This window comes from Lethenteron reissneri, chromosome 26 (genome assembly GCF_015708825.2).
Source record: "Lethenteron reissneri isolate LAM-NWPU_2019-01 chromosome 26, ASM1570882v1, whole genome shotgun sequence".
Taxonomy (NCBI): Eukaryota; Metazoa; Chordata; class Hyperoartia; order Petromyzontiformes; family Petromyzontidae; genus Lethenteron; species Lethenteron reissneri.
In genome coordinates this window covers 9,693,383-9,716,758 of record NC_083804.1, presented here as the reverse complement: position 1 = coordinate 9,716,758, position 23,376 = coordinate 9,693,383, and the positions used below count along the sequence as shown (strand labels likewise).

At 50.4% G+C, this 23,376-nt stretch overlaps 2 protein-coding genes across 2 annotated transcripts in view; both read right to left on the bottom strand.

Moving 5' to 3' along the window:
• The window catches only part of LOC133347640 (cytoplasmic FMR1-interacting protein 2), a 32,727-nt gene extending 32,355 nt beyond the window's left edge, over positions 1-372 (bottom strand). Inside the window, exon 1 of the mRNA XM_061560090.1 lies at positions 316-372. The gene's annotated coding sequence lies outside the window, so the exon portion shown is untranslated. The remainder of the gene's footprint in view (positions 1-315) is intronic.
• A 3,135-nt stretch (positions 373-3,507) lies between these two features.
• The window catches only part of LOC133347639 (tyrosine-protein kinase Tec-like), a 39,710-nt gene continuing 19,841 nt past the window's right edge, over positions 3,508-23,376 (bottom strand). Inside the window, 20 exon segments of the mRNA XM_061560089.1 lie at positions 3,508-4,595; positions 4,866-5,023; positions 5,130-5,248; positions 5,761-5,825; positions 6,761-6,977; positions 7,533-7,626; positions 9,141-9,218; positions 9,590-9,664; positions 10,701-10,819; positions 11,076-11,155; positions 11,394-11,448; positions 12,492-12,557; positions 13,370-13,567; positions 14,865-14,881; positions 14,883-14,926; positions 15,467-15,595; positions 16,170-16,212; positions 16,214-16,252; positions 16,685-16,795; positions 19,867-20,005. Coding sequence (XP_061416073.1) covers positions 4,518-4,595; positions 4,866-5,023; positions 5,130-5,248; positions 5,761-5,825; positions 6,761-6,977; positions 7,533-7,626; positions 9,141-9,218; positions 9,590-9,664; positions 10,701-10,819; positions 11,076-11,155; positions 11,394-11,448; positions 12,492-12,557; positions 13,370-13,567; positions 14,865-14,881; positions 14,883-14,926; positions 15,467-15,595; positions 16,170-16,212; positions 16,214-16,252; positions 16,685-16,795; positions 19,867-20,005 — 1,924 coding nt within the window. The 3' untranslated portion in view covers positions 3,508-4,517.

Sequence of the window (23,376 nt, the reverse complement as noted above, 5' to 3'; positions counted from 1 at the left end):
CGCCGCGCTGATAGAAGGGGACCTCAAATAAACGCGTCGAGTTTTTGTTGATGTTAACATCTTTATAACGCGACACGAAAACACTGAATTCGCCGCACGGAACGGGGATGAGGAGGAAGATTACAAAATCGTCGAGCAAAGCCGGCGAGAGCCTCGCGGGAAAAAAATTAAATTCCCGCTCCCCTAAAAACGTACAACGACAAATGCAATCAACATCTCAACAGGCGATTACAATGAGTAGGGCATGTTACATTCTACAATCATTCTTATTATTTATTCCTCAATGGTTTATTGCAAATTGACAGCGGCCCTCACCGTTACACCGGGAGCGCGGCAGCGGCGACTCGCCCCTCCGTCGACGGCACCCTGCTCATTGGAGCGGACGCGGTCACGTGAGCCGCTCGCGACCAATGGGGGCTCGCGTCTCGTGGGGGGATTTCGGATCACCCCCCCCCACTCACCCCTGTCCCCCGCCACCCACCCCTGCCCCCCACCCCTGCCCCCCCCCCACCCCTGACCCCCACCCCTGTCGTCCCCCCCCCCACCCCTGACCCCCCCCCACCCCTGTCCCCCACCCCTGACCCCCACCCCTGTCGTCCCCCCCCCCACCCCTGACACCCCCCCACCCCTGTCCCCCCCCACCCACCCCTGACCCCCCGCCAGCTGGTGCACCGTCGCGTTTTTTTGGTGGGAAGCGAGGTTTGTGTGAGGCTGGTGAAGTGAGAGTGCACCGACTTACACCGACCTCCACCGGCCTACACCGGCGTGCACCGAACTACACCGGGCTGCACTGACCTCCACCGAACTACACCGGGGTGCACCGACCTGCCTGTGTTGCACTATGCTCGGTTGCGCTGGGTTTTACAAGAGGTTGCCTCAGGTGAACTAGGATGGGCTGTAATGGGTTGCACTACCTTGCACTGGGTTGCACGAGGTTGCACTGGCATGCACTGGCATGCACTGGGTTGCACTGGGTTGCACGAGGTTGCACTAGCATGCACTGGGTTGCACTAGCATGCACTGGGTTGCACTAGCATGCACTGGTTTGCACTAGTATGCACTAGGGTTGCACTAGCATGCACTGGGTTGCACTAGCATGCACTGGGTTGCACTAGCATGCACTGGTTTGCACTAGTATGCACTAGGGTTGCACTAGCATGCACTGGGTTGCACTAGCATGCACTGGGTTGCACTAGCATGCACTGGGTTGCACTAGCATGCACGAGGGTTGCACTAGCATGCACTGGGTTGCACTAGTATGCACTGGGTTGCACTAGCATGCACTGGGTTGCACTAGCATGCACTGGGTTGCACTAGCATGCACTGGGTTGCACTAAGATGCACTGCACTGCATCAGTATGCATTAGATTGCACTGAGTTGCACCTAGTTGCACCGAGTCAAAATGCTGTACCCAGGAATACCTCAATCGAGTATCAAGATTCTTTTCAGGAGGTTCATTTATCGGGATGCTTGACCCTTTGCCTTGTACGGAGTGTTTCGCTTCACGTGGGAGGAAACCAGTGCATCCAGAATAAAAACACAACACTCATGAATCTGCGCTGACGAGCGCACGGATCCACTTGCTGTACTGCCATCTCCTGGTTCAGCTCGCAGGCTCAACGGGCCAGGCGTGATCCACCAAACCCCACCGCGGTGGAGATGGATCTCGGGTGTGCGATACTACTGCTCTGCATTGCCGTGAATGGGAGAGCAGCGTTTAACGAGAACCAGGAATTAGTATAATAAGACCCTGCGTGCCTTAATCTGTCCCATTTAGCCTCTGGGATTTACACTGAACACCGTGACTACCAAGGGAGCCTCAGTCTGGTTCTAAGAATCCCAGGTTTGTCTTGGTGTGGTTCTAGGAGCCTCAAGCCCTACCCTTCACCGTGGGCATTGACACTGAACCCTTGGAAAGCCTTAGTCTGGGTCTATGAGCATCAGATATTAACTCTGAACCTTCATAATCATAAGGATGCCTCTAGTCTTGTTTTCATACTGTACATTAACTTTTAACTAAAAAAAAATAGTAACGGTGCCTTAATCTAGCTATGTTATCCCCAGGTATTAACATTACTGAACTCCAACAATCCCACTGATGTTGTCCTATGGCTCTATGAGCTTCAGACCTTAACAATGAACCGAAATAATCTTGGAGATGCCTTTATGTGATGCAATGAACCTAGGGATTAATGTTGATCCCTGATGACCCTAAGGGTGCCTTCATTTAGGCTTAATATTGGGCAATAACGCTCAACTCAAAATAATAATTTCAACTTGTAACGGCCCTGCACAGGATTCTCACATGCGCGAGGAACCCAAGCACTCGGATCCTCGATATATGATAGTCTTATCGGCCGTTAATAAACTAAACTAAACTATTTTACTTTACCAGGTAAGATCCACTAAAGTACGCAGCTCTTTTCGCAAGCGACCTGGCTACAAATGATAGCTCAACGAAGTGGCTGATCATGTGGAAATGTATAGCAGCCAAATACTCTAAATGCGTGTTTCTAAATGTTGAGGGGAAAACCGAAGGACCTGGGAGAACCTGCAAACTCCAAATAGACAACAGTCGTCAGGGTTGGGATCAAACCCACGCGAGGTAGTGAACATCTCGCCACCGTTGCCAGAGTATTTACATGGAGGAAACCGGAATGCCCTGAAAAAACTCACACATGAAGGGGGGCAACACGATCCCTTACATTTGCTGCATCGCCTTCTCCTGGCAAACCAGGTTATGAGGTTATGACACCTCAATGCCCAAAGGGAGTTACACATTTGTGTCATTCACCAAACCTCACCTTTGGCTCAGAATTAATTGGTAGCTTTCGTCTGACGATGTGCCTCAGGCATGAACAATAAACCTTGCAGATCTTGACCCCTGGTTCTGTGTTACTTTCATTCGGGGGGGGGGGGGCTGCTGACTCTCTCAGGGAGTTTATAAATGGCCATATCGGGGCTATTGGGCAACACTTCAAGGTTCAAGGACCGGGTCTTAGGGTCACTGGCCATGGATAGGCCATTGATTCAGCGCCTCGGTGGTAAAAAGTAAAGGCACAGGTCCAGCCCTGCATTTACTTGCTCAAGCCACTGCTGGCTTTTGGGCCTGCACGAGATGACGCTTTAGGGAGTCAATCTGGACTGTATTTGACCTACTCTTCTACGCTGGTCAGACCTTTTGGAAGTGGAGGTACCCACACTTTACCCCAACACACAGGACCTGGCAATCGACTGGTTCACCCGTTTATACTGCCTGGTGAACAGAGGAGGCGAGATTCAACTGCGGTACTGGGAGATCGAATCAAACGGACAACCTCTTGATTACAAGTCCAGTGAGCTCAGCATTACATCCCAACAACACCGTGGTGGTGAGAACTTTTAAATAGCATCTCCGATCAGCGCGGTTGGTTACATACGGTGCAAAAGAAGTTCAACATACATACATACGTACAACATAGGCTTTGGATGCAAGAAACACACGACACAACTGGGCATAGTTAAAATATACACATATTTATAAATCAATCAGGAGCAGACCGATTCTTACAACACGAACGCCCCTAAGTTAATATACCGACGACACAGACGCGGTACAACTACTGTTGACACAAACATGGCCACCAAGGGGAGATGAGCAAGATAATGACAGAAAGACTGAAATGAGAGACTGATGTGGGTGAGAGACAGAAAGATGAGAGATAAGGAAAGGGGGGGACATAACACATAATAATAAAGTTAATTTCTAAAGCATCTCAATGCCACTAAACCTCAAGACACTGTACAAAAATACAAAGAGAAAAGGTAACTCGGGCAAAGGGGGTAATGACGTGGCAAGCTGGTGAGAGAGAAACGTGATGGTGAGAGATGGATAAAGATTATCAAGGGAGAAATAAAAGAGAGATGAAGACACAAGCGAGAGACGGGTAGAGAGTAGAGGCATAGCTGTCGAGTGTGTAGGCAGTGCAACTGCGACAGGGGCCCAGACACTGGGCTATGAAGAGTGCGGAGGAAAATTGGAAAGGGGATCCACGGTATTATTTGTACCAGGGCCGATGCCAACTACACTACCCCACTGAGAGAGAGAGAGAGCGAGGAGAGAGACGGATTGATAATGGAGAGTGATCATGATGAGAGACACAATAAGGACATGATAAAAGATGAGATGAGTGAAGGGAAATTCATCACACAGTGATAAGTGAACTGAGATGAGAGAGAAATAATAGAGGCAGGGAGAGAGACAGGAGGTGGAGGCAATGAATGGGGAGAAATAATCAGTAGAGGGTGGCATCTTAGGTGACACTATGCACACTGCCATCCCGCCTTGAGTGTCCAGCTGGCCCATTGTTTCACCGCCGTGGCTCGCAGTTTCTCACAGTGTCTCTCTGTGTGTCCTGCAGTGTGCCGCCATGTTTTAACATATATCTCAGCGTCTCTTCATTGCATTTCCCCATGTATCTCCCCACGTGTCTCCATCTCTCCCAGTGTCTCTCTCCGTGCGTCTCCCCGCGTGTTGCTACTCGCTGTAGTCCTGCACGCACAGCGCCCGGATGCGGGGCAGCAGCTCAATGAAGGAGCAGCGCGACTCCGGCTTCTATGGGGTGGGGAAAACGGACAGCACACGCAGGTGAGCACAGCGGTGTGCGCAGGTGAGCACAAAGGTGTACGCAGATCATCACAGGGGTGTACACAGATCGGCACAGGGGTGTACGCAGGCGAGGACAGTTGTACGCACACGTGTGGATATTTATGAGTGCATGGGTGTGTGTGGACGAGGGCATAGGTGTGCACCTGTGTGCACGTGGATTTGCATGGCAGTGCATGGGCATGCACATTTGTGCACACGTGCGTTTGTTTTGCAAACCTCTTGCCAGCAGTCCAGCATGATGCTGTAGGCGGTGGGAGGGGACAGCGCCGGCTGGTACAGGCGGCAGCCACGCAGAATCTCATCCACCACCTGCTGGTTTGACCATCCCTCGAAGGGCATGTGTCCCTCCGTGTATACCTCCCACATCAACACGCCTGCACACCAACGTCATAACCATCACCGCCATCACCATCGTCATCGTCATCACCGACATCTCTGCGTGCAGCCGTGTGTGCAGCCGTGTGTGCATTGTGTCCGTACCAAAAGACCACACGTCAGACTTGGTGCTGAAGCGTGTGTACTGGAACACCTCCGGTGGGGACCACTTGACGGGGAACTTGGCGCCCATCGAGCAGGTGTACTGATCATCCAGCACGTACCTGTGCCGGGATGCACACGCACACATGGGGACAGGCACACAAGCACGGACTCCCACAGGAGCGCACACACACACAGGCATTCATAGGGGCACGCACGCACGCAGGAGCACACACACACACACACGAGTACGGACACGGATGGCTGTGTGATGAAATATGATGGGTCGTAGTGAGATGTGATGAGATATGATGAGACTGTGTGATGAGCGATGGGTTGTGGCTACGATGAGCTATGACTCTGGGAGTGAAGTGCGATGGATTCTAATGAGATGAGACGACGTGAGATAACATATGTTGAGGTGTAATTGCATGAAGGTGGGACTGATGAAATATCACTGTTAATTGGGTGTGATTGCGTGATGAGGTGTGACTCTTGTGTTATGAGGGAGTGAGTAAGGAGGTGTTGGGTGTGTGAAATGGTGTGATATAGCAATGAGGTGTGTTGTGAATGAGGCATAATTGGATTGAGGTATGATGAGGTGTACGAGGAGGTGGGTGTACACGTGTCTCACCTCGTCATTCCAAAATCCGAAACTTTCACAATGTTACCCTCTCCCACCAGACAGTTCCGTGCGGCCTGACACACAAACACACGCAAGGTTATTGTCACCGTGGTGGTCAGCCGTGACCAATCCACTGCTGGATAAAGGCCTCCCCCCAAGCTGCCACCCATCCTGATATTAAACAATCCATATTAGCCACAGCACACGAGTAGAGTTCGTCGCTCCATCTCCTCAATGCTTTCTCCTTGGTTGCCACCCCATCGTTATTCTCAGCCACCAGCTATCGTCCCTGAGTGACATGTTCTGCCCAATCTCACTTTTCTTAACAGTTAATATGATGCTCTCAGATCCACAAGTGCCTCATTGTGTCTCTCCGTATCATACTTAGCATTCACCTCTCCATCCTTCTTTGTGCACTCTTTAGTTTTTTTTATTCCACGTATTCTTTGTCAATTTCTACGTAACCGATCCATATCTCCTGACCCGTATGCACTTAAACAAGAGGGCAAAGTACTGTACCGCACACTAGGGGGTGAGTGGCCAGCACCACGCCTGACCACCTTTGTCTTTCTAGTAGCAATGTTTACACAGTGCACCAGGTACTCATTTGAGGCCGAGTCGACCTAGGAGAGGCCCATGACCAGTTCAGTTAATCGTCACTTGTGTTGGCCGTGAGCGGAAATCGAACTCGGGTAGCCGGGTTCGTACCGCAGCGCGCCAATCGCTCCACGACCGGTCACCACTTTCACAAACACACACACGCAATTCACACACAACAATGTCACCCCACTCAGTGCCAGGCCAGGTGCACTGAGGCCACGTGAAGTTGTGGAAGGCTCACTGACAAGTGGTCACGAGACAGACCCTGGTGCTATGGGTTGACGGAGATGACTGGCAAATGCACCAGCTGTGCCCGCTATTGTGCCAACTTGCTGCAGTTTAACTGCACAGGGGGTCGCACACACACATATCATTCTCTTACACACACACACAAGCGCAGGGGTCGCACCAGGTCGCGGTGCAGGAACATCTTCGCCTCCAGGTAGCTCATTGCTTCGCACACGTCTAAGCAGATCTCGGCCATGAGCTCGGGCACTGTGGAGCCACGCTGAGCCTTCAGGAAAAGTTGCAGCGACCCCCCCGCCATGTACTCCGTCACGATGCACAGCGGCCGCTGCTGCGTGCACACCCCGTACAGCTGCACCAGCCGCGGGTGCGACAACTGCCTGTGGCGCACGCACACGCGCACGAGCAACAGCAAGGGGTGGCGCAACGACCATCAGCTTTGGCGTTGAGACCGTCGACGAGGCTGCCATCCCCCGGTGTGCCAGGGTATGAAGGCAGTACAGCAGCGGGTTAATTTCCACCCACATTTTTTGTTTTGTGAAGCAGCAGCAGCAGCGACGACAGTGGCAACAGCAAGAACCTGAGAGCAGCCGCGACAACAGCGGTAGCGTCAGCAGCAGAAGGAGCAGTGATGACAGCGTCATCAGCAGCAGTAGTGGCAGCAGTAGCAGCGGCAGACGCAGAAAAAGCAGCGGTAGGGCACTGTTGCCTGCGATTATCGCACAGGGTTGCGTGCAGTTGTGTGAAGTTACATACGGTTGTGTGCTGTTGTTCGTGTGTGGTTGCACGTGGTTTTGTGCGGACAGGCATGTGATCATATGTGCAATGATCTGCGTGCGGTTGCACAAGAGCAATTGCGTATAATTGCGCGTGGCCACACGTGATTACATATCGTGACATGTGGTTGCTTATGGTTGCGTGTGTGGTTTACTCACATCATGACCTTGGCCTCTTCGATGAAGTCCTCCTCGGACATGGCTCCCTCCTGGATCATCTTGACAGCAACTAACTTTCGTCTTTTCCACTGCCCTAACAATTCATTAGATCCAGCAACGACGAATCAGGATCTATACCGATTCATCAGCATCAATGAGGATGAATCACGCACAGTAATGATGATCAATAGCAATTAATCAGCAATTAGTCAGCAATTAATCAGGATCAACAACCTCCTATTATCACAGCTCGCTACGTATGGCGCGAAATAATTTCTACAAAGTCAGTTCTGCTTTAACGCGGTTTTCATCACGCGAATTTGATAAAACGCGATGAATGCATCAGGGAACACATTTCTTAGAACGCGGATGCGAATTGGATATAACGTGACCGAGTGAACAGAACTCCGTCGCGCGAGTAGGAATAAGTGCTTGTGCGGCTGCCTCGGTCGTAGCATCACCAAGGCGGGATGCTGCTGGATGCTTTTAGATGCTATTGACACGCCTCAGTCTTTGTTCAGCCTGCATATGCATCTCACGTGTTATCGCGGACTGTCCTTTACCCTATGTTATTCATTCTAACGCGATTTTTCCATAACGCGGTGTTCTTCAGGAACGCAACTATCGCGTTACAGGAGAACAGACTGTACATCTATGACAGGTTTTTTTTATACAAACAATGATGTTTGTATAATGAATCAGGATCAATCGTGATTAATTAGGATCAGTAACTATTCATCAGTGGCCCGTTGCATAAAACACCTGAAGTGAAAATCTCTTTTAATTGGCACTCGTTTTATTTAGGTGGCACCAAAGGAATTTTGCACGAAACATAATCACGCAGACCCCAAAATGACAGGCAGACCTCGCTTAACGCTCAAGATGCGTTCCTGGAGAAGTAAGCACGAACCGAATCAGCGCTAAAATAGTTCTTTTATACCACTGGATATATGGGGATGCGTTTCGGACGGTGTTATTTCTTTGATATCAGCAATATACGAGCGCTTCATTGGGGTGATGGAAGTAGCACTAATCTTCATCATTGATATGGGTGATGTAGATGCAGAGCAACAACTACAATTTAGTATTCAGGTGGTCAAGCCAGACAACCGTGTGAGGAGCAACCGCGTGTATCGCTGTTACGTCTGTGGCCTTATAAAGCAAAGTATATAATTGCCGACATTTCGGGCAATGGCCCTTCTTCAGCACACATGGAGAGGCCAGAGAGGTAGCGTGGGTCAGCCATCCAAAGACCATCAGGCTCAAACCAGCTTAGCTTAGGAGATCTAACGGGCTCAAACGCATTCCGGATGATTTGGTCAAAGGCTTGCGATTGCACGCAAATGGTGAAAAAGGTCAATGTGCAGCCCTGCAATTGATTGCTTCCACCACTGCTGGCAGGAGGGCCTCTCCACTAGAGGGAGCCGGTGTAGCACACGAAATATAACGAGGTCGGGCACATTCTTCGTGATTTGGTTCTGGGTGAAGATCATGTAACTACCAATTAACCATAGGGCTGACGAATTGTTCTTGATGAAATGACGCAGGGTGCTGTGATGACGAATCCTCATCGATGAATGAGGGCGGGAGAGCGGGGGGTGACCTCACCGAGCCTCACGACCCCGTACTGTCCACTGCCGAGCTCGTGCGTGAACGTCAACTCCTGGGGGTCGATCTCCCACTTCTCTACTCGCAGACACAGACACGCCGCGGTCATGCACACACACACACATACTCATGGCCACAACAACAACCGCCATTCGCCACGAAGTGGCGGTGACGTCACCACGGCACTTGTGCCAGGCTATGTGCACGTTAAGGCCACACACATGTGGTCACACACATAGTCACAAAGATGAACAAGCATACAGTGGACACAATGTACAGTCACACACATGCACTTAAGGTGATGATGCCAATGCTCTTGCAGATTCGACGAAGTGTTGGTGACAGCTATGACGGTGGTAGTAATAATGATGGTGGTGGTGGTGATAATGATGACAGTGGTGATGATGGTGATAGTAATGATGTGATCAGTGATGGTGGTGATGTCTCACGGTAGCTGAATCCAACGGTTGTAGGAGCCCCGATACTCTGATGATTCACAGGATGTCTTAACCTCACGACGAGACCTGCACATATGCATAAAGACAAAGATCCCCCTTTAGCCATATAGACTGCTGGGGCACGTGCTATTAGCGAGCACCTACTCAGGCCGGCTCACCACTACCTCATGCACTGTGCTGGCCTGAATAGGTGGTCGCAGCTACACCACCTCTGAAGCCAGCACAGTGCACAAGGTGGTAGGGTAGCCTGTACCATTCTCAGCCGCCTTTGTCTCCCCATTGCTTGGTTCATATATTCACTACTGGTGTTGGCATTGAGCGGGAACCGAACTTTGCTTGCTGGGTTCGTAGCGTATTGTGCTAAACACTACACTTTTGCTCCGACAAAAGACAAAAACAAATATTCCCCATATAACCTGAACAGACTGGTGGGGCAAGTGCTATTATTGAGCACCTATAAGGGCCGGCACAGTACATGAGGGGTGGGTGACCAGCAGTGCCACGTCCGACCGCCTTTATCTCCCTTGTGGCGACATTTACATACCGCTCCAGGTACTCATTTGAGTCGGAGGCGCCCTAGGGGAGGCCCAGAACCGATTCAGATAATCGTCACTGGTGTTGGCCATGAGCGAGAATCAAACACAATTAGCTGTGTTCATAGTGCAGCGTGCTAACCAGCGTGCTAACCGCTGCACTACCGCTACAACAGATATTTACACACACACTTACAATACTTGTGCAAGTCTCTATGTGTCCCGATATGTATCTCCATGTCTTCGTATGTCCTAGTGTCCTGCATCCCAATGAATCCCCTTGTGCCCCCGTAGCCCCTAGTTGATGCCATCTTGTCTCTGTGTGCCTCCCATGTTGCTGTGTATCCATGCATGTCCCTGTGACTCCCCGTATGTCCCCGCCATGTCACCGTTTGTGTCTCCGTGTGTTCCTGTGTGTTCCCGTGAGTTCCCCCATGGCCCCGTATGTTCCCTTATATCCCTGCGTCTCTGTGTGTTCCTATGTGTGTGTGTCCCAATGTGTGCCCGTGTCCTTGTGCTTTCCCCGTGTGTTCACCCGAGTCCCCGTGTTCCCATGTGTTCCCCCGTACCCGCGGCATTGTGTTGGTGGTACATGATGAGTTCTGGGATGCTGGAGAACACGTGCTTCTCTGCCAGGAAGAACTGACCCTGGACGTTCTCCTTGATGTGGTAATGCTTAATCGTCTCCCTGGAGACACACGGGGATGACAGGAGACAGAGAGGAGACACGGGCTCAACGCGGGGACATGGTGACACCAATATCCAGGGACAGAGACAAGGGAAAACATGGCGACACACGGATAGATATGCTGAGATACAGAGAGACGCGGGAACACGGAGGACAGGGAGACTGGGACACGGAGACAAGAGACACAAAAGAACAGGGGGACACGGAGACAGAAAGACACGGGGACATTGGGACCCAGGGACACCGAGACACGTACGTGGGCTTGGTGGTGAACACGGACACGGTGAACTTGCCCGGTTGACTCGAGTCTCTCACCATGTAGCCCCCGTCCTTACCCTGCACAACACCACCGCAGCCACGGCACGGTCACCGACACACGGCATGTGGTTCAAACGACGGTCACAGACGATTCATAAACCATAATCGGATCAGTCCTAGAACCATCGGAAAATGATCGCATTGTCATGTGACGAGGTTGGGATGGTTTGGTGGAATGTGGTTGACCCAGTGCGGTGCTAATATAGTGAAGCGGTGTAGTGTCACGACATGTTGTGGGCGTGGTGTGTGCTGTTACCTGTTGTTTTAAAAGCTGTTCAGCGCGGACTCTCGTGACGTCTTTACAAAACCACCTGTTACACACACACACACCGTGCACACCTATATAGTACCTGTTGGCTTTGTACGGTGCAAAAGAAGTTCAACATACATACGCTACACACCATGAACACCTATAGAATTGATTAGACACACACCACACTGTTATAATACCTGTTACACACATACCACACACACACCTATAATACCTATTCCACACTCACCACACACACCTACAACATGTTAGACACACACCACACACCCCGACAATACTTGTTACACACAGCACACGGGTGTGTGTGTCCTTATCGGTATGTGTCGGTTTGTGTCTTGGTATATCTGAGATGGGCTTATATGGTACAGGAAGACTTGGAGCCGATTGGAGTTGCCGCTGACTGGTATTAGCGGTATCAAGATTGGGCTCTGTGGAGGATGCTCGTGATGGACGCTACTGGGCAGCTGGAAGTAGTCGCCCTTCAACAACAACGGGCAGCAGAGGAGCGATGCTCACAACAACAGATGAACAGCCGGGTGGATAAGATATAGCAAGCTGGTATCGTAGGGGAGCACACGTGATACATCTGCCAATCGTCTCAGTCAGTCAACCCAAAGCACCTGGGTCTGTCTCGTGACTTCCTGCCAGCAGTGAACCATCCGCAATTCACGTGGCCTCCACGTGCACCTAGCCTGGCACAAGTTCCATTGTAATGTCACCGCTACTTAGAAAACGCTGGCTGTTGTTGTATATCTGAGTGTGTATATGTTTTGGTGAGCTTTTTTGTCAGGGTGTGTGGTTGGCAACCTGCGGCTCCTGAGCCGCATGTGGCTCTTTAATGACTACTGCGTGACGTTATTTATGAAGGACCGTATGTATCTTAATCTTATGTTGCACCATATGAAGCCAACCGTGCTAATTGGAGGTGCGGGTGGGAAGGACTGTCTCATATTCACATGCATTGCAGCCCTTGAAATGTTGAATTTCTTTACCGAATTCGAAACATGGCTGTTCTTGTTATTTTGGTTGCTGACCGCTGGTGTAGCGTGTGAAGGAGTATTTTTAAAGGGGCAAGCGACTCACTCAGATTCCTGCACGATGTTCCCGGTCACGATGCTTACGTAGCTGCTCGGTACGTACCCCTCCTGCCTGCATGCATGCACACACACACAAATGTGCACACAAAGATAAATATCTCCCGTATAAGTCTTTATCAGACTGTTGGGGCAAATCGCTGTTAGGGAGCACCAATGAAGGCCAGCACGGCACATGAGGTGGGTGGCCATCACCACGCCTGGCCGCCTTCGTCTCCCCAGTGATGATGTTTACACACCGTACCACATAGCTCAATGAAGTGGCTTATCATGTGGAATTTCATAGTAGCCAAATACTATAGGGAATTAAAAAGGAGGACTCGGAGAAAAATCCGCACGACCACAAGGAGGGAGAACACGCAAACTCCAAATATACAGACGTCAGGGTCTGGATCGAACCCACGACCTCCTGCATACCAGGAAAGGTATTTAACATCTCACCACCATGGCAATCTATCAGTCATATATCAGGGTTAGGGTTTGAGCTGGGGTTAGAGCGAGCATTAAGGTTAGGAGTGAGTTGTTTCTGTTCATCCGCGAGAGCAATACCTGTGTGTTATCTTTCTGTCCCTGTACCCATACTGGTCACACACATGCTATCAGTGTGTATCTCCCCATGTCCACCTATGTCCCCATTATTCCGCTCCGTGTCTCCCTACGAGTCTCCGTGACCCCTGTGTGTTCCCATCCTCATGCTCGTCACAATCGTGCCACCACCTGACATCTCTCGTGCCTCTCTGCATCTCCCCGTGTTGCCTCTACACCCATCGTGGCTCCCAGTGTCTCCTCGCATCTCCCTCTTTTTCTCCTTGCCTCCTCCACATCCCACCGTGCCCCCCCCCCCCCCCCCCGTATATGCCCCCGTACCCGTGTTCGTTGCGTGCCTTCCACCAGTGGGGATCGTGGTTGTCCACGAGTTCATAGAACGACCCCCGCATAAGCGGGAGGTCGTGCGGCTCCAGCCCTCCAAAGTCAAAAAGCGCCACAAGCTGATGGGAGGGCTCCTCCACTGGGGGTGGCGGGGGCGGGAGGCGGCGCATGGGGGACGCCCAGCAGACATCCTGTGCCGACAGAGACACGGGGAGACAAGGGAAGATGTGGAGAGACATGGGGAGATTTGGGCAAAATTTGTATCCCCACCACAACCAAAGTTCGTGGATTTTTACACATTTTACCAAAACTACGGTAAGCCCTCGCTTAACGCAGTGTTGAAACAACGCATTTTCGCTATAACGCGGTTCTTCCACCAGGGAACACTTTGGCAAGATGCAGAATGCACCCATATGTAACGCGGAACATGCCCGTTATCACGCAGTTTCTGAGTGGTTGACGACGAACTACTTTCTTGAACTGCGTGGCTGAGAGGTATGATACAGTAAGGCAGTAATTTGTCCCCGCCATATTACTGTGTGTGCGTACATCGTATCTCACCAAACTGTATCGTTACATTATTTATGGGCATACTGTTTCCGCTTAAAGTGTTTTTCTCTTCACGCGGCACTATACAGGAACGCATCAACAGCAGTTAAACGATTACTGTAATCCCAAATCTCGAGTGGAAACATTATAGGAATGGGAAGAGAGTTTACAAATGACAAAACCGCTACAAGATTTATACAGTGAATATTCTACTTCATTTATTCATGAACGAGGTAGCCATGCATTTAAAAACTGGATTGTTCTTATTTGAACACTGCCGTGCATACAGCCCCCTCGTGTGTACATTTTATGCATTTACATGGTCGTTTAAAGATATACAGACACAGTCCCATTGGTGAGATCCTCCGGCAGGTGAAGCTCCTCTGGTAGGTGCTGGCTGGGTCATGTAGCTCCCGAATACCCATCCACCTCATGCTCAAGCTGCTTATATTTGGCCAGGGGACTAAATGGACGCAGCACGGGCTGGAGAAGAGATGGACCAATGTGGTATAGAAGGATTGGAGCAAATTGGACTTGCCAGCTGTCTGATATCAACAGTGTCAACATCGGCCCCTGTGGAGGAGGCTTGTGAAGGACGTGACTGGGCAGTTGGGATCCAGGCAGCAACGGAGGGCAGTAGAAGCGACAGTCGTGGTATAGAACGGAGTGCCGGGCGGCCAAAACGCAACAAGCTGGCAAAGTGCAGTAGCACAGGTGGTATATCTGCCAGTCATCTCGGTCAGTCAACCCATGGCACCTAGGTCTGTCCTGTGACCTGCCAGCACCGAGCCTTCTGCAATTCACGTGGCCTTAAAGTACACCTAGCCTGGCACAAGCACTCCGGTGGCATCACTACCACTTAGTGGGGATTAGCGGCTGTTGTTGTTGATGGTAAAATGCATATGTGTAAATGAATGTACGTGTTTTTGTATGTGTACCTGATCCAGTGTTTTGCTCTTCAGTCCGGAATTGGTGGCAGGGGTTTCTGGTATATCAAAGATTTGACTGCACAAAGAGAGACAGCAGGAAGGACAAACGTAACATAGTAATTACGACAAGCACACAGTAACCACTGCAATCACGACAACCACACCACCACTACCAGCACAACCACACATCATCGCACACGATCCACTACCACCATACAACCAAACATTGCCCACATGGTGATGTGTACACCACACACCAAAAGAAAGAGACAAATCCCTCATATAGCCTTCAACAAACTGTTGTGGCAAATGCTTGTAAGCGAGCGCTAATGAAGGCTGGCACAGCACACGAGGGGGTGGGTGACCAGCATCACGCCTGGCCGCCTTTGTCTCCCTTGTAGCGATGTTTACATGCTGCACCAGGTACTCATTTGAGGCCGAGTCGACCTAGGGGAGGCCCAGGACCAGTTCAGATAATTGTCACTGGTGTTGGTGGGCGTGAGCTGGAATCGAACTCGCGTTACTAGGTTCATAGCACAGCACGCCAACCACCGTGCCACCACTCCCCACTATATACATAATCTAACCAACACCTGCACCATGCACCACCACGCACCGTCAGAGTGGTGTGTGTACACCACGCAGCCGATGGCCTTCTTGTCGGGTTGGCCACAGCAGGGCCACTTTGTGTTGCCCCACAGGCTGGGGTGGAACTTGGACAGCAGGTACTGGTTCTGTCTCGTAACTGCGTGGGAACAGGTGGGGGACAGATACGGCGGCTTTTGTTGAAGAGTTCAAGTTAATGAGACTGGGTCCCATCGTGGGAATGTGGAATTTGCACCACTGGCACAGGACCAAAAACTAAGGCGAGTGCCACCCAGTGCCCAATATATGCCCCCATGTGACCTTTTGAGTGCTATTGTATCTCCCATGTGTTCCTGTGTCTCCTCCTACTCCCATTCTCCTGCCATGCCTCCCAGTGTCTCCCTGTACCTATATTCCGCTCATCATGCCTCCACGTGTCTCCCCATTTCACCTAAACAACTCCCCTTGGTGGTACCCTGCGTATCCCCATATGTCCATGTTAGTCCTCATGCCTCCATGTCTCGCTGTGTTTTTTCCAATGTATGTATGAATGATTGAACTTCTTTTCCACTGTATGAAACCAACAGTGCTAATCGAAGGTGCAGGATATCAACTCTCCATGCCTCCTTCTGTCTTCCCATTTCTCCAATCAACTCCCCATTGCTCCATGTGGTTCCATGCATCTCCCCATACCTTCCCGAGCCCCCACCAGTATTTCCCTGTGCCCCCCTCACCATCCTTGAGCGTGTTGACCCACTTGTTCCGCACCGACTCATTGAAGAGTGAAGATGTAGAGAGTCGCCTCCTCGTGCACGACCTGCGCCAGGAGTCACAGCAGTAGGACATGGTACACGTGTGTGCGTGTGTATGTGTCTGGGGAGCACTACGAACCCATCGACCCGAGTTCGATTCCCACTCACAGCCAACACCACTGACTATTATCTGAAACGCTCCTGAGTACCTAGTCCGGCGTGCAAACATCGCTACTAGGGAGACAAAGGCGGCCGGGCGTGGTGCTGGACACCTACCCACTCGTGTCTCATGCCATGTGCCATGCAAGCCTGCATAGGTGCTTGCTAACAGCACTTGCCCCAATAGTCTGTTAAGGCTATACGGGGATCTTTGTCTTTGTGCTGCATGCGGTACACGTGTGTGCACTGCACACAGTACACCTGCATGTGTGTGCTGCACATGGTACATGTGTGTGTGCTGCACATGGTACACGTGTGTGTGTGTGTGGAAGGGTTACCTGGAAGGGGTACCAGCCATTCCCGGGTGTGCCCCCCTCGGAGCACGTGGTGATGCTCGCTACGCACTGCACCTTATTCAACTCCACCACACCCTTCCGTGAGCCCAGTCTCTGTGCGCACACCACACCAATGCACCACATCACTCACCACACCAACACATACTACAGCACTCAGCAAACCAAACACACGACTCATCACATCACTAACCACACCACTCGCCAGAATACTCACCACACCACATCAATAACTACCACACACCATATAATATATCACAACCTAATACATCACCGACTAACACACACCTCAATCACCACAGCACCCCATCCTACGCTTACGAACCACACCACACTATATCATCTATCCCAACAAGCCACATCACCCCACACTACATCAACCACCACACCACATTACAGATAACATTATACTGGTAGGAACGAAGTGGACCAGACCACCAATAGATTAATGTGTCCGTCCGTCCGTCTGTCCGACAAGATGGCCACCCGCTCCCCCTGCGATCTGTGAACGAAACAAGATGGCCGTCGCTTCCGGCGCCTCACGGTGAAACTTTAAACTTCGCTTCAAATTTACTTTACTGAAACGCAGCACGTTTTTTTAACACAGAGACAAGATACATTTATTAACACAGAGACGAGATACATTTAATCGCCTTATTTGTGCACGAAAAGCACAGCGCGAGGCCTAGTGCGGCAGGCTTCGCGAGGCCTAGTGCGGCAGGCTTTGCGAACCCTACTGCAGAAAAGGCATCGCGAGGCCTACTGCAGAGAAGGCTTCGCGAGGCCTAGTGCAAGCAGGCTTCGTGAGGCCTAGTGCGGCAGGCTTCGCGAGGCCTACTGCAGAGAAGGCATCGCGAGGCCTACTGCAGAGAAGGCTTCGCGAGGCCTACTGCAGAGAAGGCTTCGCGAGGCCTAGTGCAGAAGGCTTCGCGAGGCCTACTGCAGGAGGCTTCGCAAGGCCTAGTGCAGGAGGCTTCGCGAGGCCTACTGCGACAGGCTTTGCGAGGCCGTCCGTCTGTCCGACAAGATGGCCGCCCGCTCCCCTTGCGATCCGTGAACTAAATGAACTAAACAAGATGGCCGTCGCATCCGGCGCAGCCAATGACATCGCCTGTTGCAATCCTTGCTCTAGGGCGCGCGAGTCAGTGGGGAGGGGGGTGTGGACGTCATCGCTCACCCCCCATGCACAAATAATTTTCTTTATAACTCCTCTATACCCGGTCGATATCCCTGTACCGGCATTAGTATTATTCCTACCAGCCCACCCTGCAGGGTCCTGTTGTCGAATACTACATGAACAACAAATACCATCTTCTACCAAATAGCAGTGACAGGCTAGGGACACTGACAGGAAGTCACAGGCCAAGCTCAAACTGCCTAGTCGCATCCTTTATGAGCCTGTTCCACAGAGACCGATCTTGACATTGCTGGTACTGATCATTGGCAGGTCCACTCACCTCCAAATTCTCCTGTACCAAAGCCTATCTCTTCTCTAACCTGTGCTGCGCCCGTTTAGCCCCCCCATCGCTACTTGGGTATGTGGTGGCTGGCCATGTGGGATACACGACCCAGCCAATTCAGCCTTGTCTGGCGGAGGAACTCACGGGTGGTACTGTGTCCATATCGGTTCAATGATCTGTGAGCGCCTCACAATGATCTGTGCGCTCCTTATACGCAGGGTGACTCGTATAAAGGCCAGCCTGTATGTTTCAAGCGGGGGAAAGTGTTCCTGAAAAGACTGCCCATGTTTTGCAAGCATACAGAAGGGAGGGCATAACTATGGATGAGAAGACCTGGAGCTTCTTGTGGAGCAAGAGGTAAGGGTGCTTCCTCACAGCGTTGAGCAGGCGATGAAATGATAAAGCCGCTCGACTGATCCAGGGCAACAACTCTGCTGCCAAACCCGTCTCAGACATCTGCGCATGTGCATTGCTCTATGAATCAAAGTGTTTATCTGCAGCACGAAATACCTACATGGAGGATGTATCTGTCTGTCCATCTGGCACCGTGAATACCTGCATGCTCACGTGGCCTGCATGCGTTGTCGCACGACTACCACCCACCCCCCCACCGAGTGTCAAGGTTCTACGGTCTGCATGCACATTCTTTAGTGAGCGAAGACGATAACAGCCCTTGATTCCAGGTGGACAATGCATCCTCCCACACAAACTTGAGATTTGTGTGAAAATTCCCCTCCCCAACCTTACTTTGCTTAAATCCACAAAGATAAAGACAAAGATCCCCCCTGTATTGTATTTAACAGACTGTCGGGACAAGTGCTGTTAGCGAGTACCTATGGAGGTTGGAACGGCACATGAGAGAGTGAGTGGCTAGCACTATAGCCGGCCACCTTTGTCTCCCAGTACTGATGTTTTATACACTCCACACCAGGGACTTATTTAAGGCCGAGTCGACCTCGTGGAAGCAGAGCAACAGTTTAGATATTCGCCACTGATACTGGTCGCAATTGGGAATCGATCTTGGATTGCCGGGTTTGTAGCACGGTGCCCTAACCACGACGCTACCGCTCTCCGCACATCACACACATCCACCGAGCCATTGCGATGGGTGCGAGTGAGCTTGTTTGTTGCGCGTGTGAGTAGGAAGTGGTGGCATAGTGCAGTAGTTAGCGCAGTGTGCGCTACAAAACCCGGTGAACTAAGGTTTGATTTGCAGCTACTGCTAACATCATTGGAAAATATCTGAACTGGTCATGGGCCTCGCCTGGGTCGAATCAGCAACAAAAAACTTGTATCTGGTGTAGTGTGTGTAACAAAAGAATTCAGCACTGGGGAAACAAACGCGGCCGGGCGCAGTGCTGACCACACTACCCCCGATGTGTACCACGCAGGCCTTTATCGGTGATCACGAAGCCGAAATCGCCCCAACAGTAATCTAACGCTACATGGGGGATAATTGTCTTCGTTACATGTAAGTTTCTTAGTGTGGAAAGTGTTCGTGCTGTTGAGCGAGTGTCAGTGATTAAACGTGTTTTTGAGTGCTGGAGTGTTGTTGCATTTTATTCCGTGTGTTTTTTTACTCCACGCACGTGTTGGTGAGTTTTGAGGCAGGTGATTGTTGGTAAGTGGTGGCAATCTTTATCAAGTGTCAGTGAGTGCTGGCGAGTGGTGGCGGGTGCTGGGGGTGAGCGGGGCGCGGAGCGGCACCTCCAGCGTGCCCTCGTAGTAGGAGATCCGATCGCTGGTGAGAATGAACACGCGCTCCTTGAAGTTGCAGGGACTCGTGATTTTCCGCTGCTGGGACCTCTTCATGAGCAGATCCTGCAGCAACACCTCCCTACTCATGCTGCCAGGAGAAACGGGGACCATGGGAAACACCGGACATGAGACGCAGGGCGCGAAGGACACGGAAAAACACACGTGACAAGGAGATGTACTGGAGATGCAGAGAACGTGGGAGATCTGCAGGGATACGGGACAGGGGATACAGGGGACGTTGGGACACGAGACACACAACACACGGGACATGGGGTCACGCAGGACACACACACGCAGTCACTCGGGTCACAAGCGCACATAGACGGAACACACGGGGAGCAATGGGGCACTCGGGGGGGGGGGGGGAGACACGTGTGCACACAACATGGGATACGGGCACACACAGAGACGGGCATGGAGTGACACGAGGAAAGGGGCCATCCATTTAGTATGTACGCAAAAATCTGTTAAAACTTGACCCCTCCCTGTACGCACGCGGACTTTTTACACCCCCCGCCCCCACCTGCGTACGTACGCCTGACGCACCCCCCGAATCCTATAGAACGGGCGATATTTAATCCACGCAGAAACGATCAAGGCTTAATAATATTAACGTGTTTAAGCAAACAGATAGTCCACCGCCGGACTATCAAACTCATTTGAAGGCCAATGTAGACAAATTATTATCGAGGCTTCACTCCCCCCCCCTCGTTTCCTATGCGTACGCACATTGTCAGTAGACCCCCCATACGCAAGCGTACGCATTTGGGTTAACCCCCCTCCCCGTGCATGCGTACGTACTAAATGGATGTCCCCAAGAGGGACCAAGCAACAGGGAGATCCAGGGAAAGAGGACATATGAAAGTGACACAGGCCACATAAGGGTCACATATAAGAACCTGAAAGTGTGCATTGCGTGTAATTTCAGCTACCGCTGTATAGGTGTACATGTTCAACCCCAAGTCAAGACGCGCAGTTTCAATGATAAATCGTGTCGACTCAGCCTTAAATAAGTATATAGTGTTGTATGTCAACATCAGTACAAGGAAGACAAAGGTGATTGGTTGTGATTCTGGCCACGCCAAAACCTACTGTACTCAGCCAGACTTGATAGGTGCTCACTAACAGTACTTGTCCCTATGATCAATAAGACTAAATGGGACATTTAAGTCTTTGTGTATAAGTGACTGTGTGGTGTGTAATTAAGGTGTGTGTGTGAACTAGGGCTGAACGATTAATCGATTTCAAATCGAAATTTGAAATAATGCGATTAGCAAATCGCAAAGGCTGCGATTTTTTTTGCGATTTGAAAAGTCCGATTACTTTCTGATTGGAATTGTTTTATTTTTTATTATTATAACTTTTTTTATTTAACTTAACAATTGTTCTATGTTTGATTGTTCTATTTCAATTAAAACATTTTAATAAATACATGTTGGAAGCAATTCATATATTTTAAGTTCTCATCCTTGCATTGTAATACATAGAGCAGTTCATATGTTGATGGTATCGTGTGGTAATGCTCAATAACGTGTTTATAAATCTATCACGCAGTGAATATTGAACTGAAGCTTGACTTCAAAAAATTTAATCGCAAATCAAACCGCAATATCTGTCAGAAAAATCGCAATTAGATATTTTCCCCAAATCGTTCAGCCCTACTGTGAACCATGTGTATGTGGTACATGTGTGTATGTGTATTCTGAGGTGTGTACGTGTGTGGGGAGAGGTAGTGTAGCAGTTATCACCCTGCACTATGAACCTGGCGATCCGAGTTCGATTCCTGCTCATGGCCAACACCAGTGACGATTATCTAAAGCAGTTCTGGGCTTTCCCGAGGTCGACTCAGTCCTAAATGGACTACCCAGTGTGGTGTGTAAAATTGGCCACTGAGGAAACAAAGACGGTCGGGCGTGGTGCTGCCCATCCACCCCCTCACGTAGCATGCCGGCCTTCATAGCTGCTCGCTTACATCACTTGCCCCAAAAGTCTGTGAATGCTATAAGAGGGATTTTCGTCATTGTGCTACGTGTGTGTACAGGTATGAGTGTGCAAGATTTGTGCACGACAGGGGGGGAGCAGGCACGCGTCGTGCTCCCCCACAACTGAGGCTACCCACATTTAGCTGCACACGGAAGTTAACAATCGTGGCTGCACTGTACCAAACAAGTCTGTACACAGTACACACACACACACACACGCTCTTGAACACACATTTACACACACAATAACAAGTCGCCATTCACGACTAAGTGGCGGTAACGTCACCACCGCGGCTGTGCCAGGGCAGGTACATTTTCAAGCCACGCGAAGTGTGTCGTCAGGCTTGCCGGCGGGAGGTCACTGGACAAACCCACGTGTTATGGTTTTGACCGACTGAGATGACTGCCAGTTGCACCACCTGTGCTACCCACTGTTGCTGCCTTTCTCCATGTTGGCCACCCGAGACTCCATTCGTGTTGAGGGTCACTCCTCCTTCTGTTGCTGCAGGAGGGCTACTGTCTCCAACTGCCCAATAACCTCAAAGTACACCTCGCCTATCACTGCCCAGAGCAGCATCCTTCATGAGCCTCCTCCACAGAGGTCGATCCTGACATCCGCTGGCACCAGTCATTGGCAGGTCTACTCAGCTCCAATTCTTACCCATACCACACCAATCCATGGCCTCTCGAGCCAGTATCGTGACGATTTGGCTGCTGGGGCATACAGTGGTTGGGCAGGAAAGTTACATGACCCAGCCAACGCAACTTTGCCTGTCAAATTAGCCGACTCATCAGACTATATCCGGACATTTCAAGGATCTGAGATGCTCACACAATCCAGTCTAGTTAAACCATGGATGGATCGTAGGCAAACCATCATACATTTTTCAAGCCAGTGCAGGTGGTCCTTCGGTTTACGATGCCATCAATACACGATATTTCGATTAATGATCTGCCTCCCATAGGGTCCCATTGTTACCATTAACGAGACATTTTCGATTAACGATTTTTACGATATCACGCGGCTGCCAATTTCGGCCAATTAGAGTGCTCCTAAGTGGACTCAGCAGACCTCAGCCAACCAATGACGCCCTTTTAGGAGCGTTTTGAGGACAAATGGCTCGCTTAAGCCATCTATATTCTTAGCTCAAGGTAATAATTAAATGTTATGCTCTGTTTATTCATTATTTATCCATGTTTCTGTTCATATTCATGCTTTACTATGCTCCTTTAACGTTTATTTCTTAAAATTGCATGTTTAAATTTTATAAACCATGTTTTTAAAAGTGAAAAAGGTCAACTTCCGATCGTCTTCGAACAGACTAAGCCTTTAACATGCGTTTCCTTTTTTCGATATTAACAATAACTTCAATGAACGATGGTTTTCATAGATTCATATCGTTAACCAAGGGACAACTGTTCAGGTTTTCCTGTAAAACGGTCCGCATTTCGCAAACAAAGAGAACAGTGGGCATAA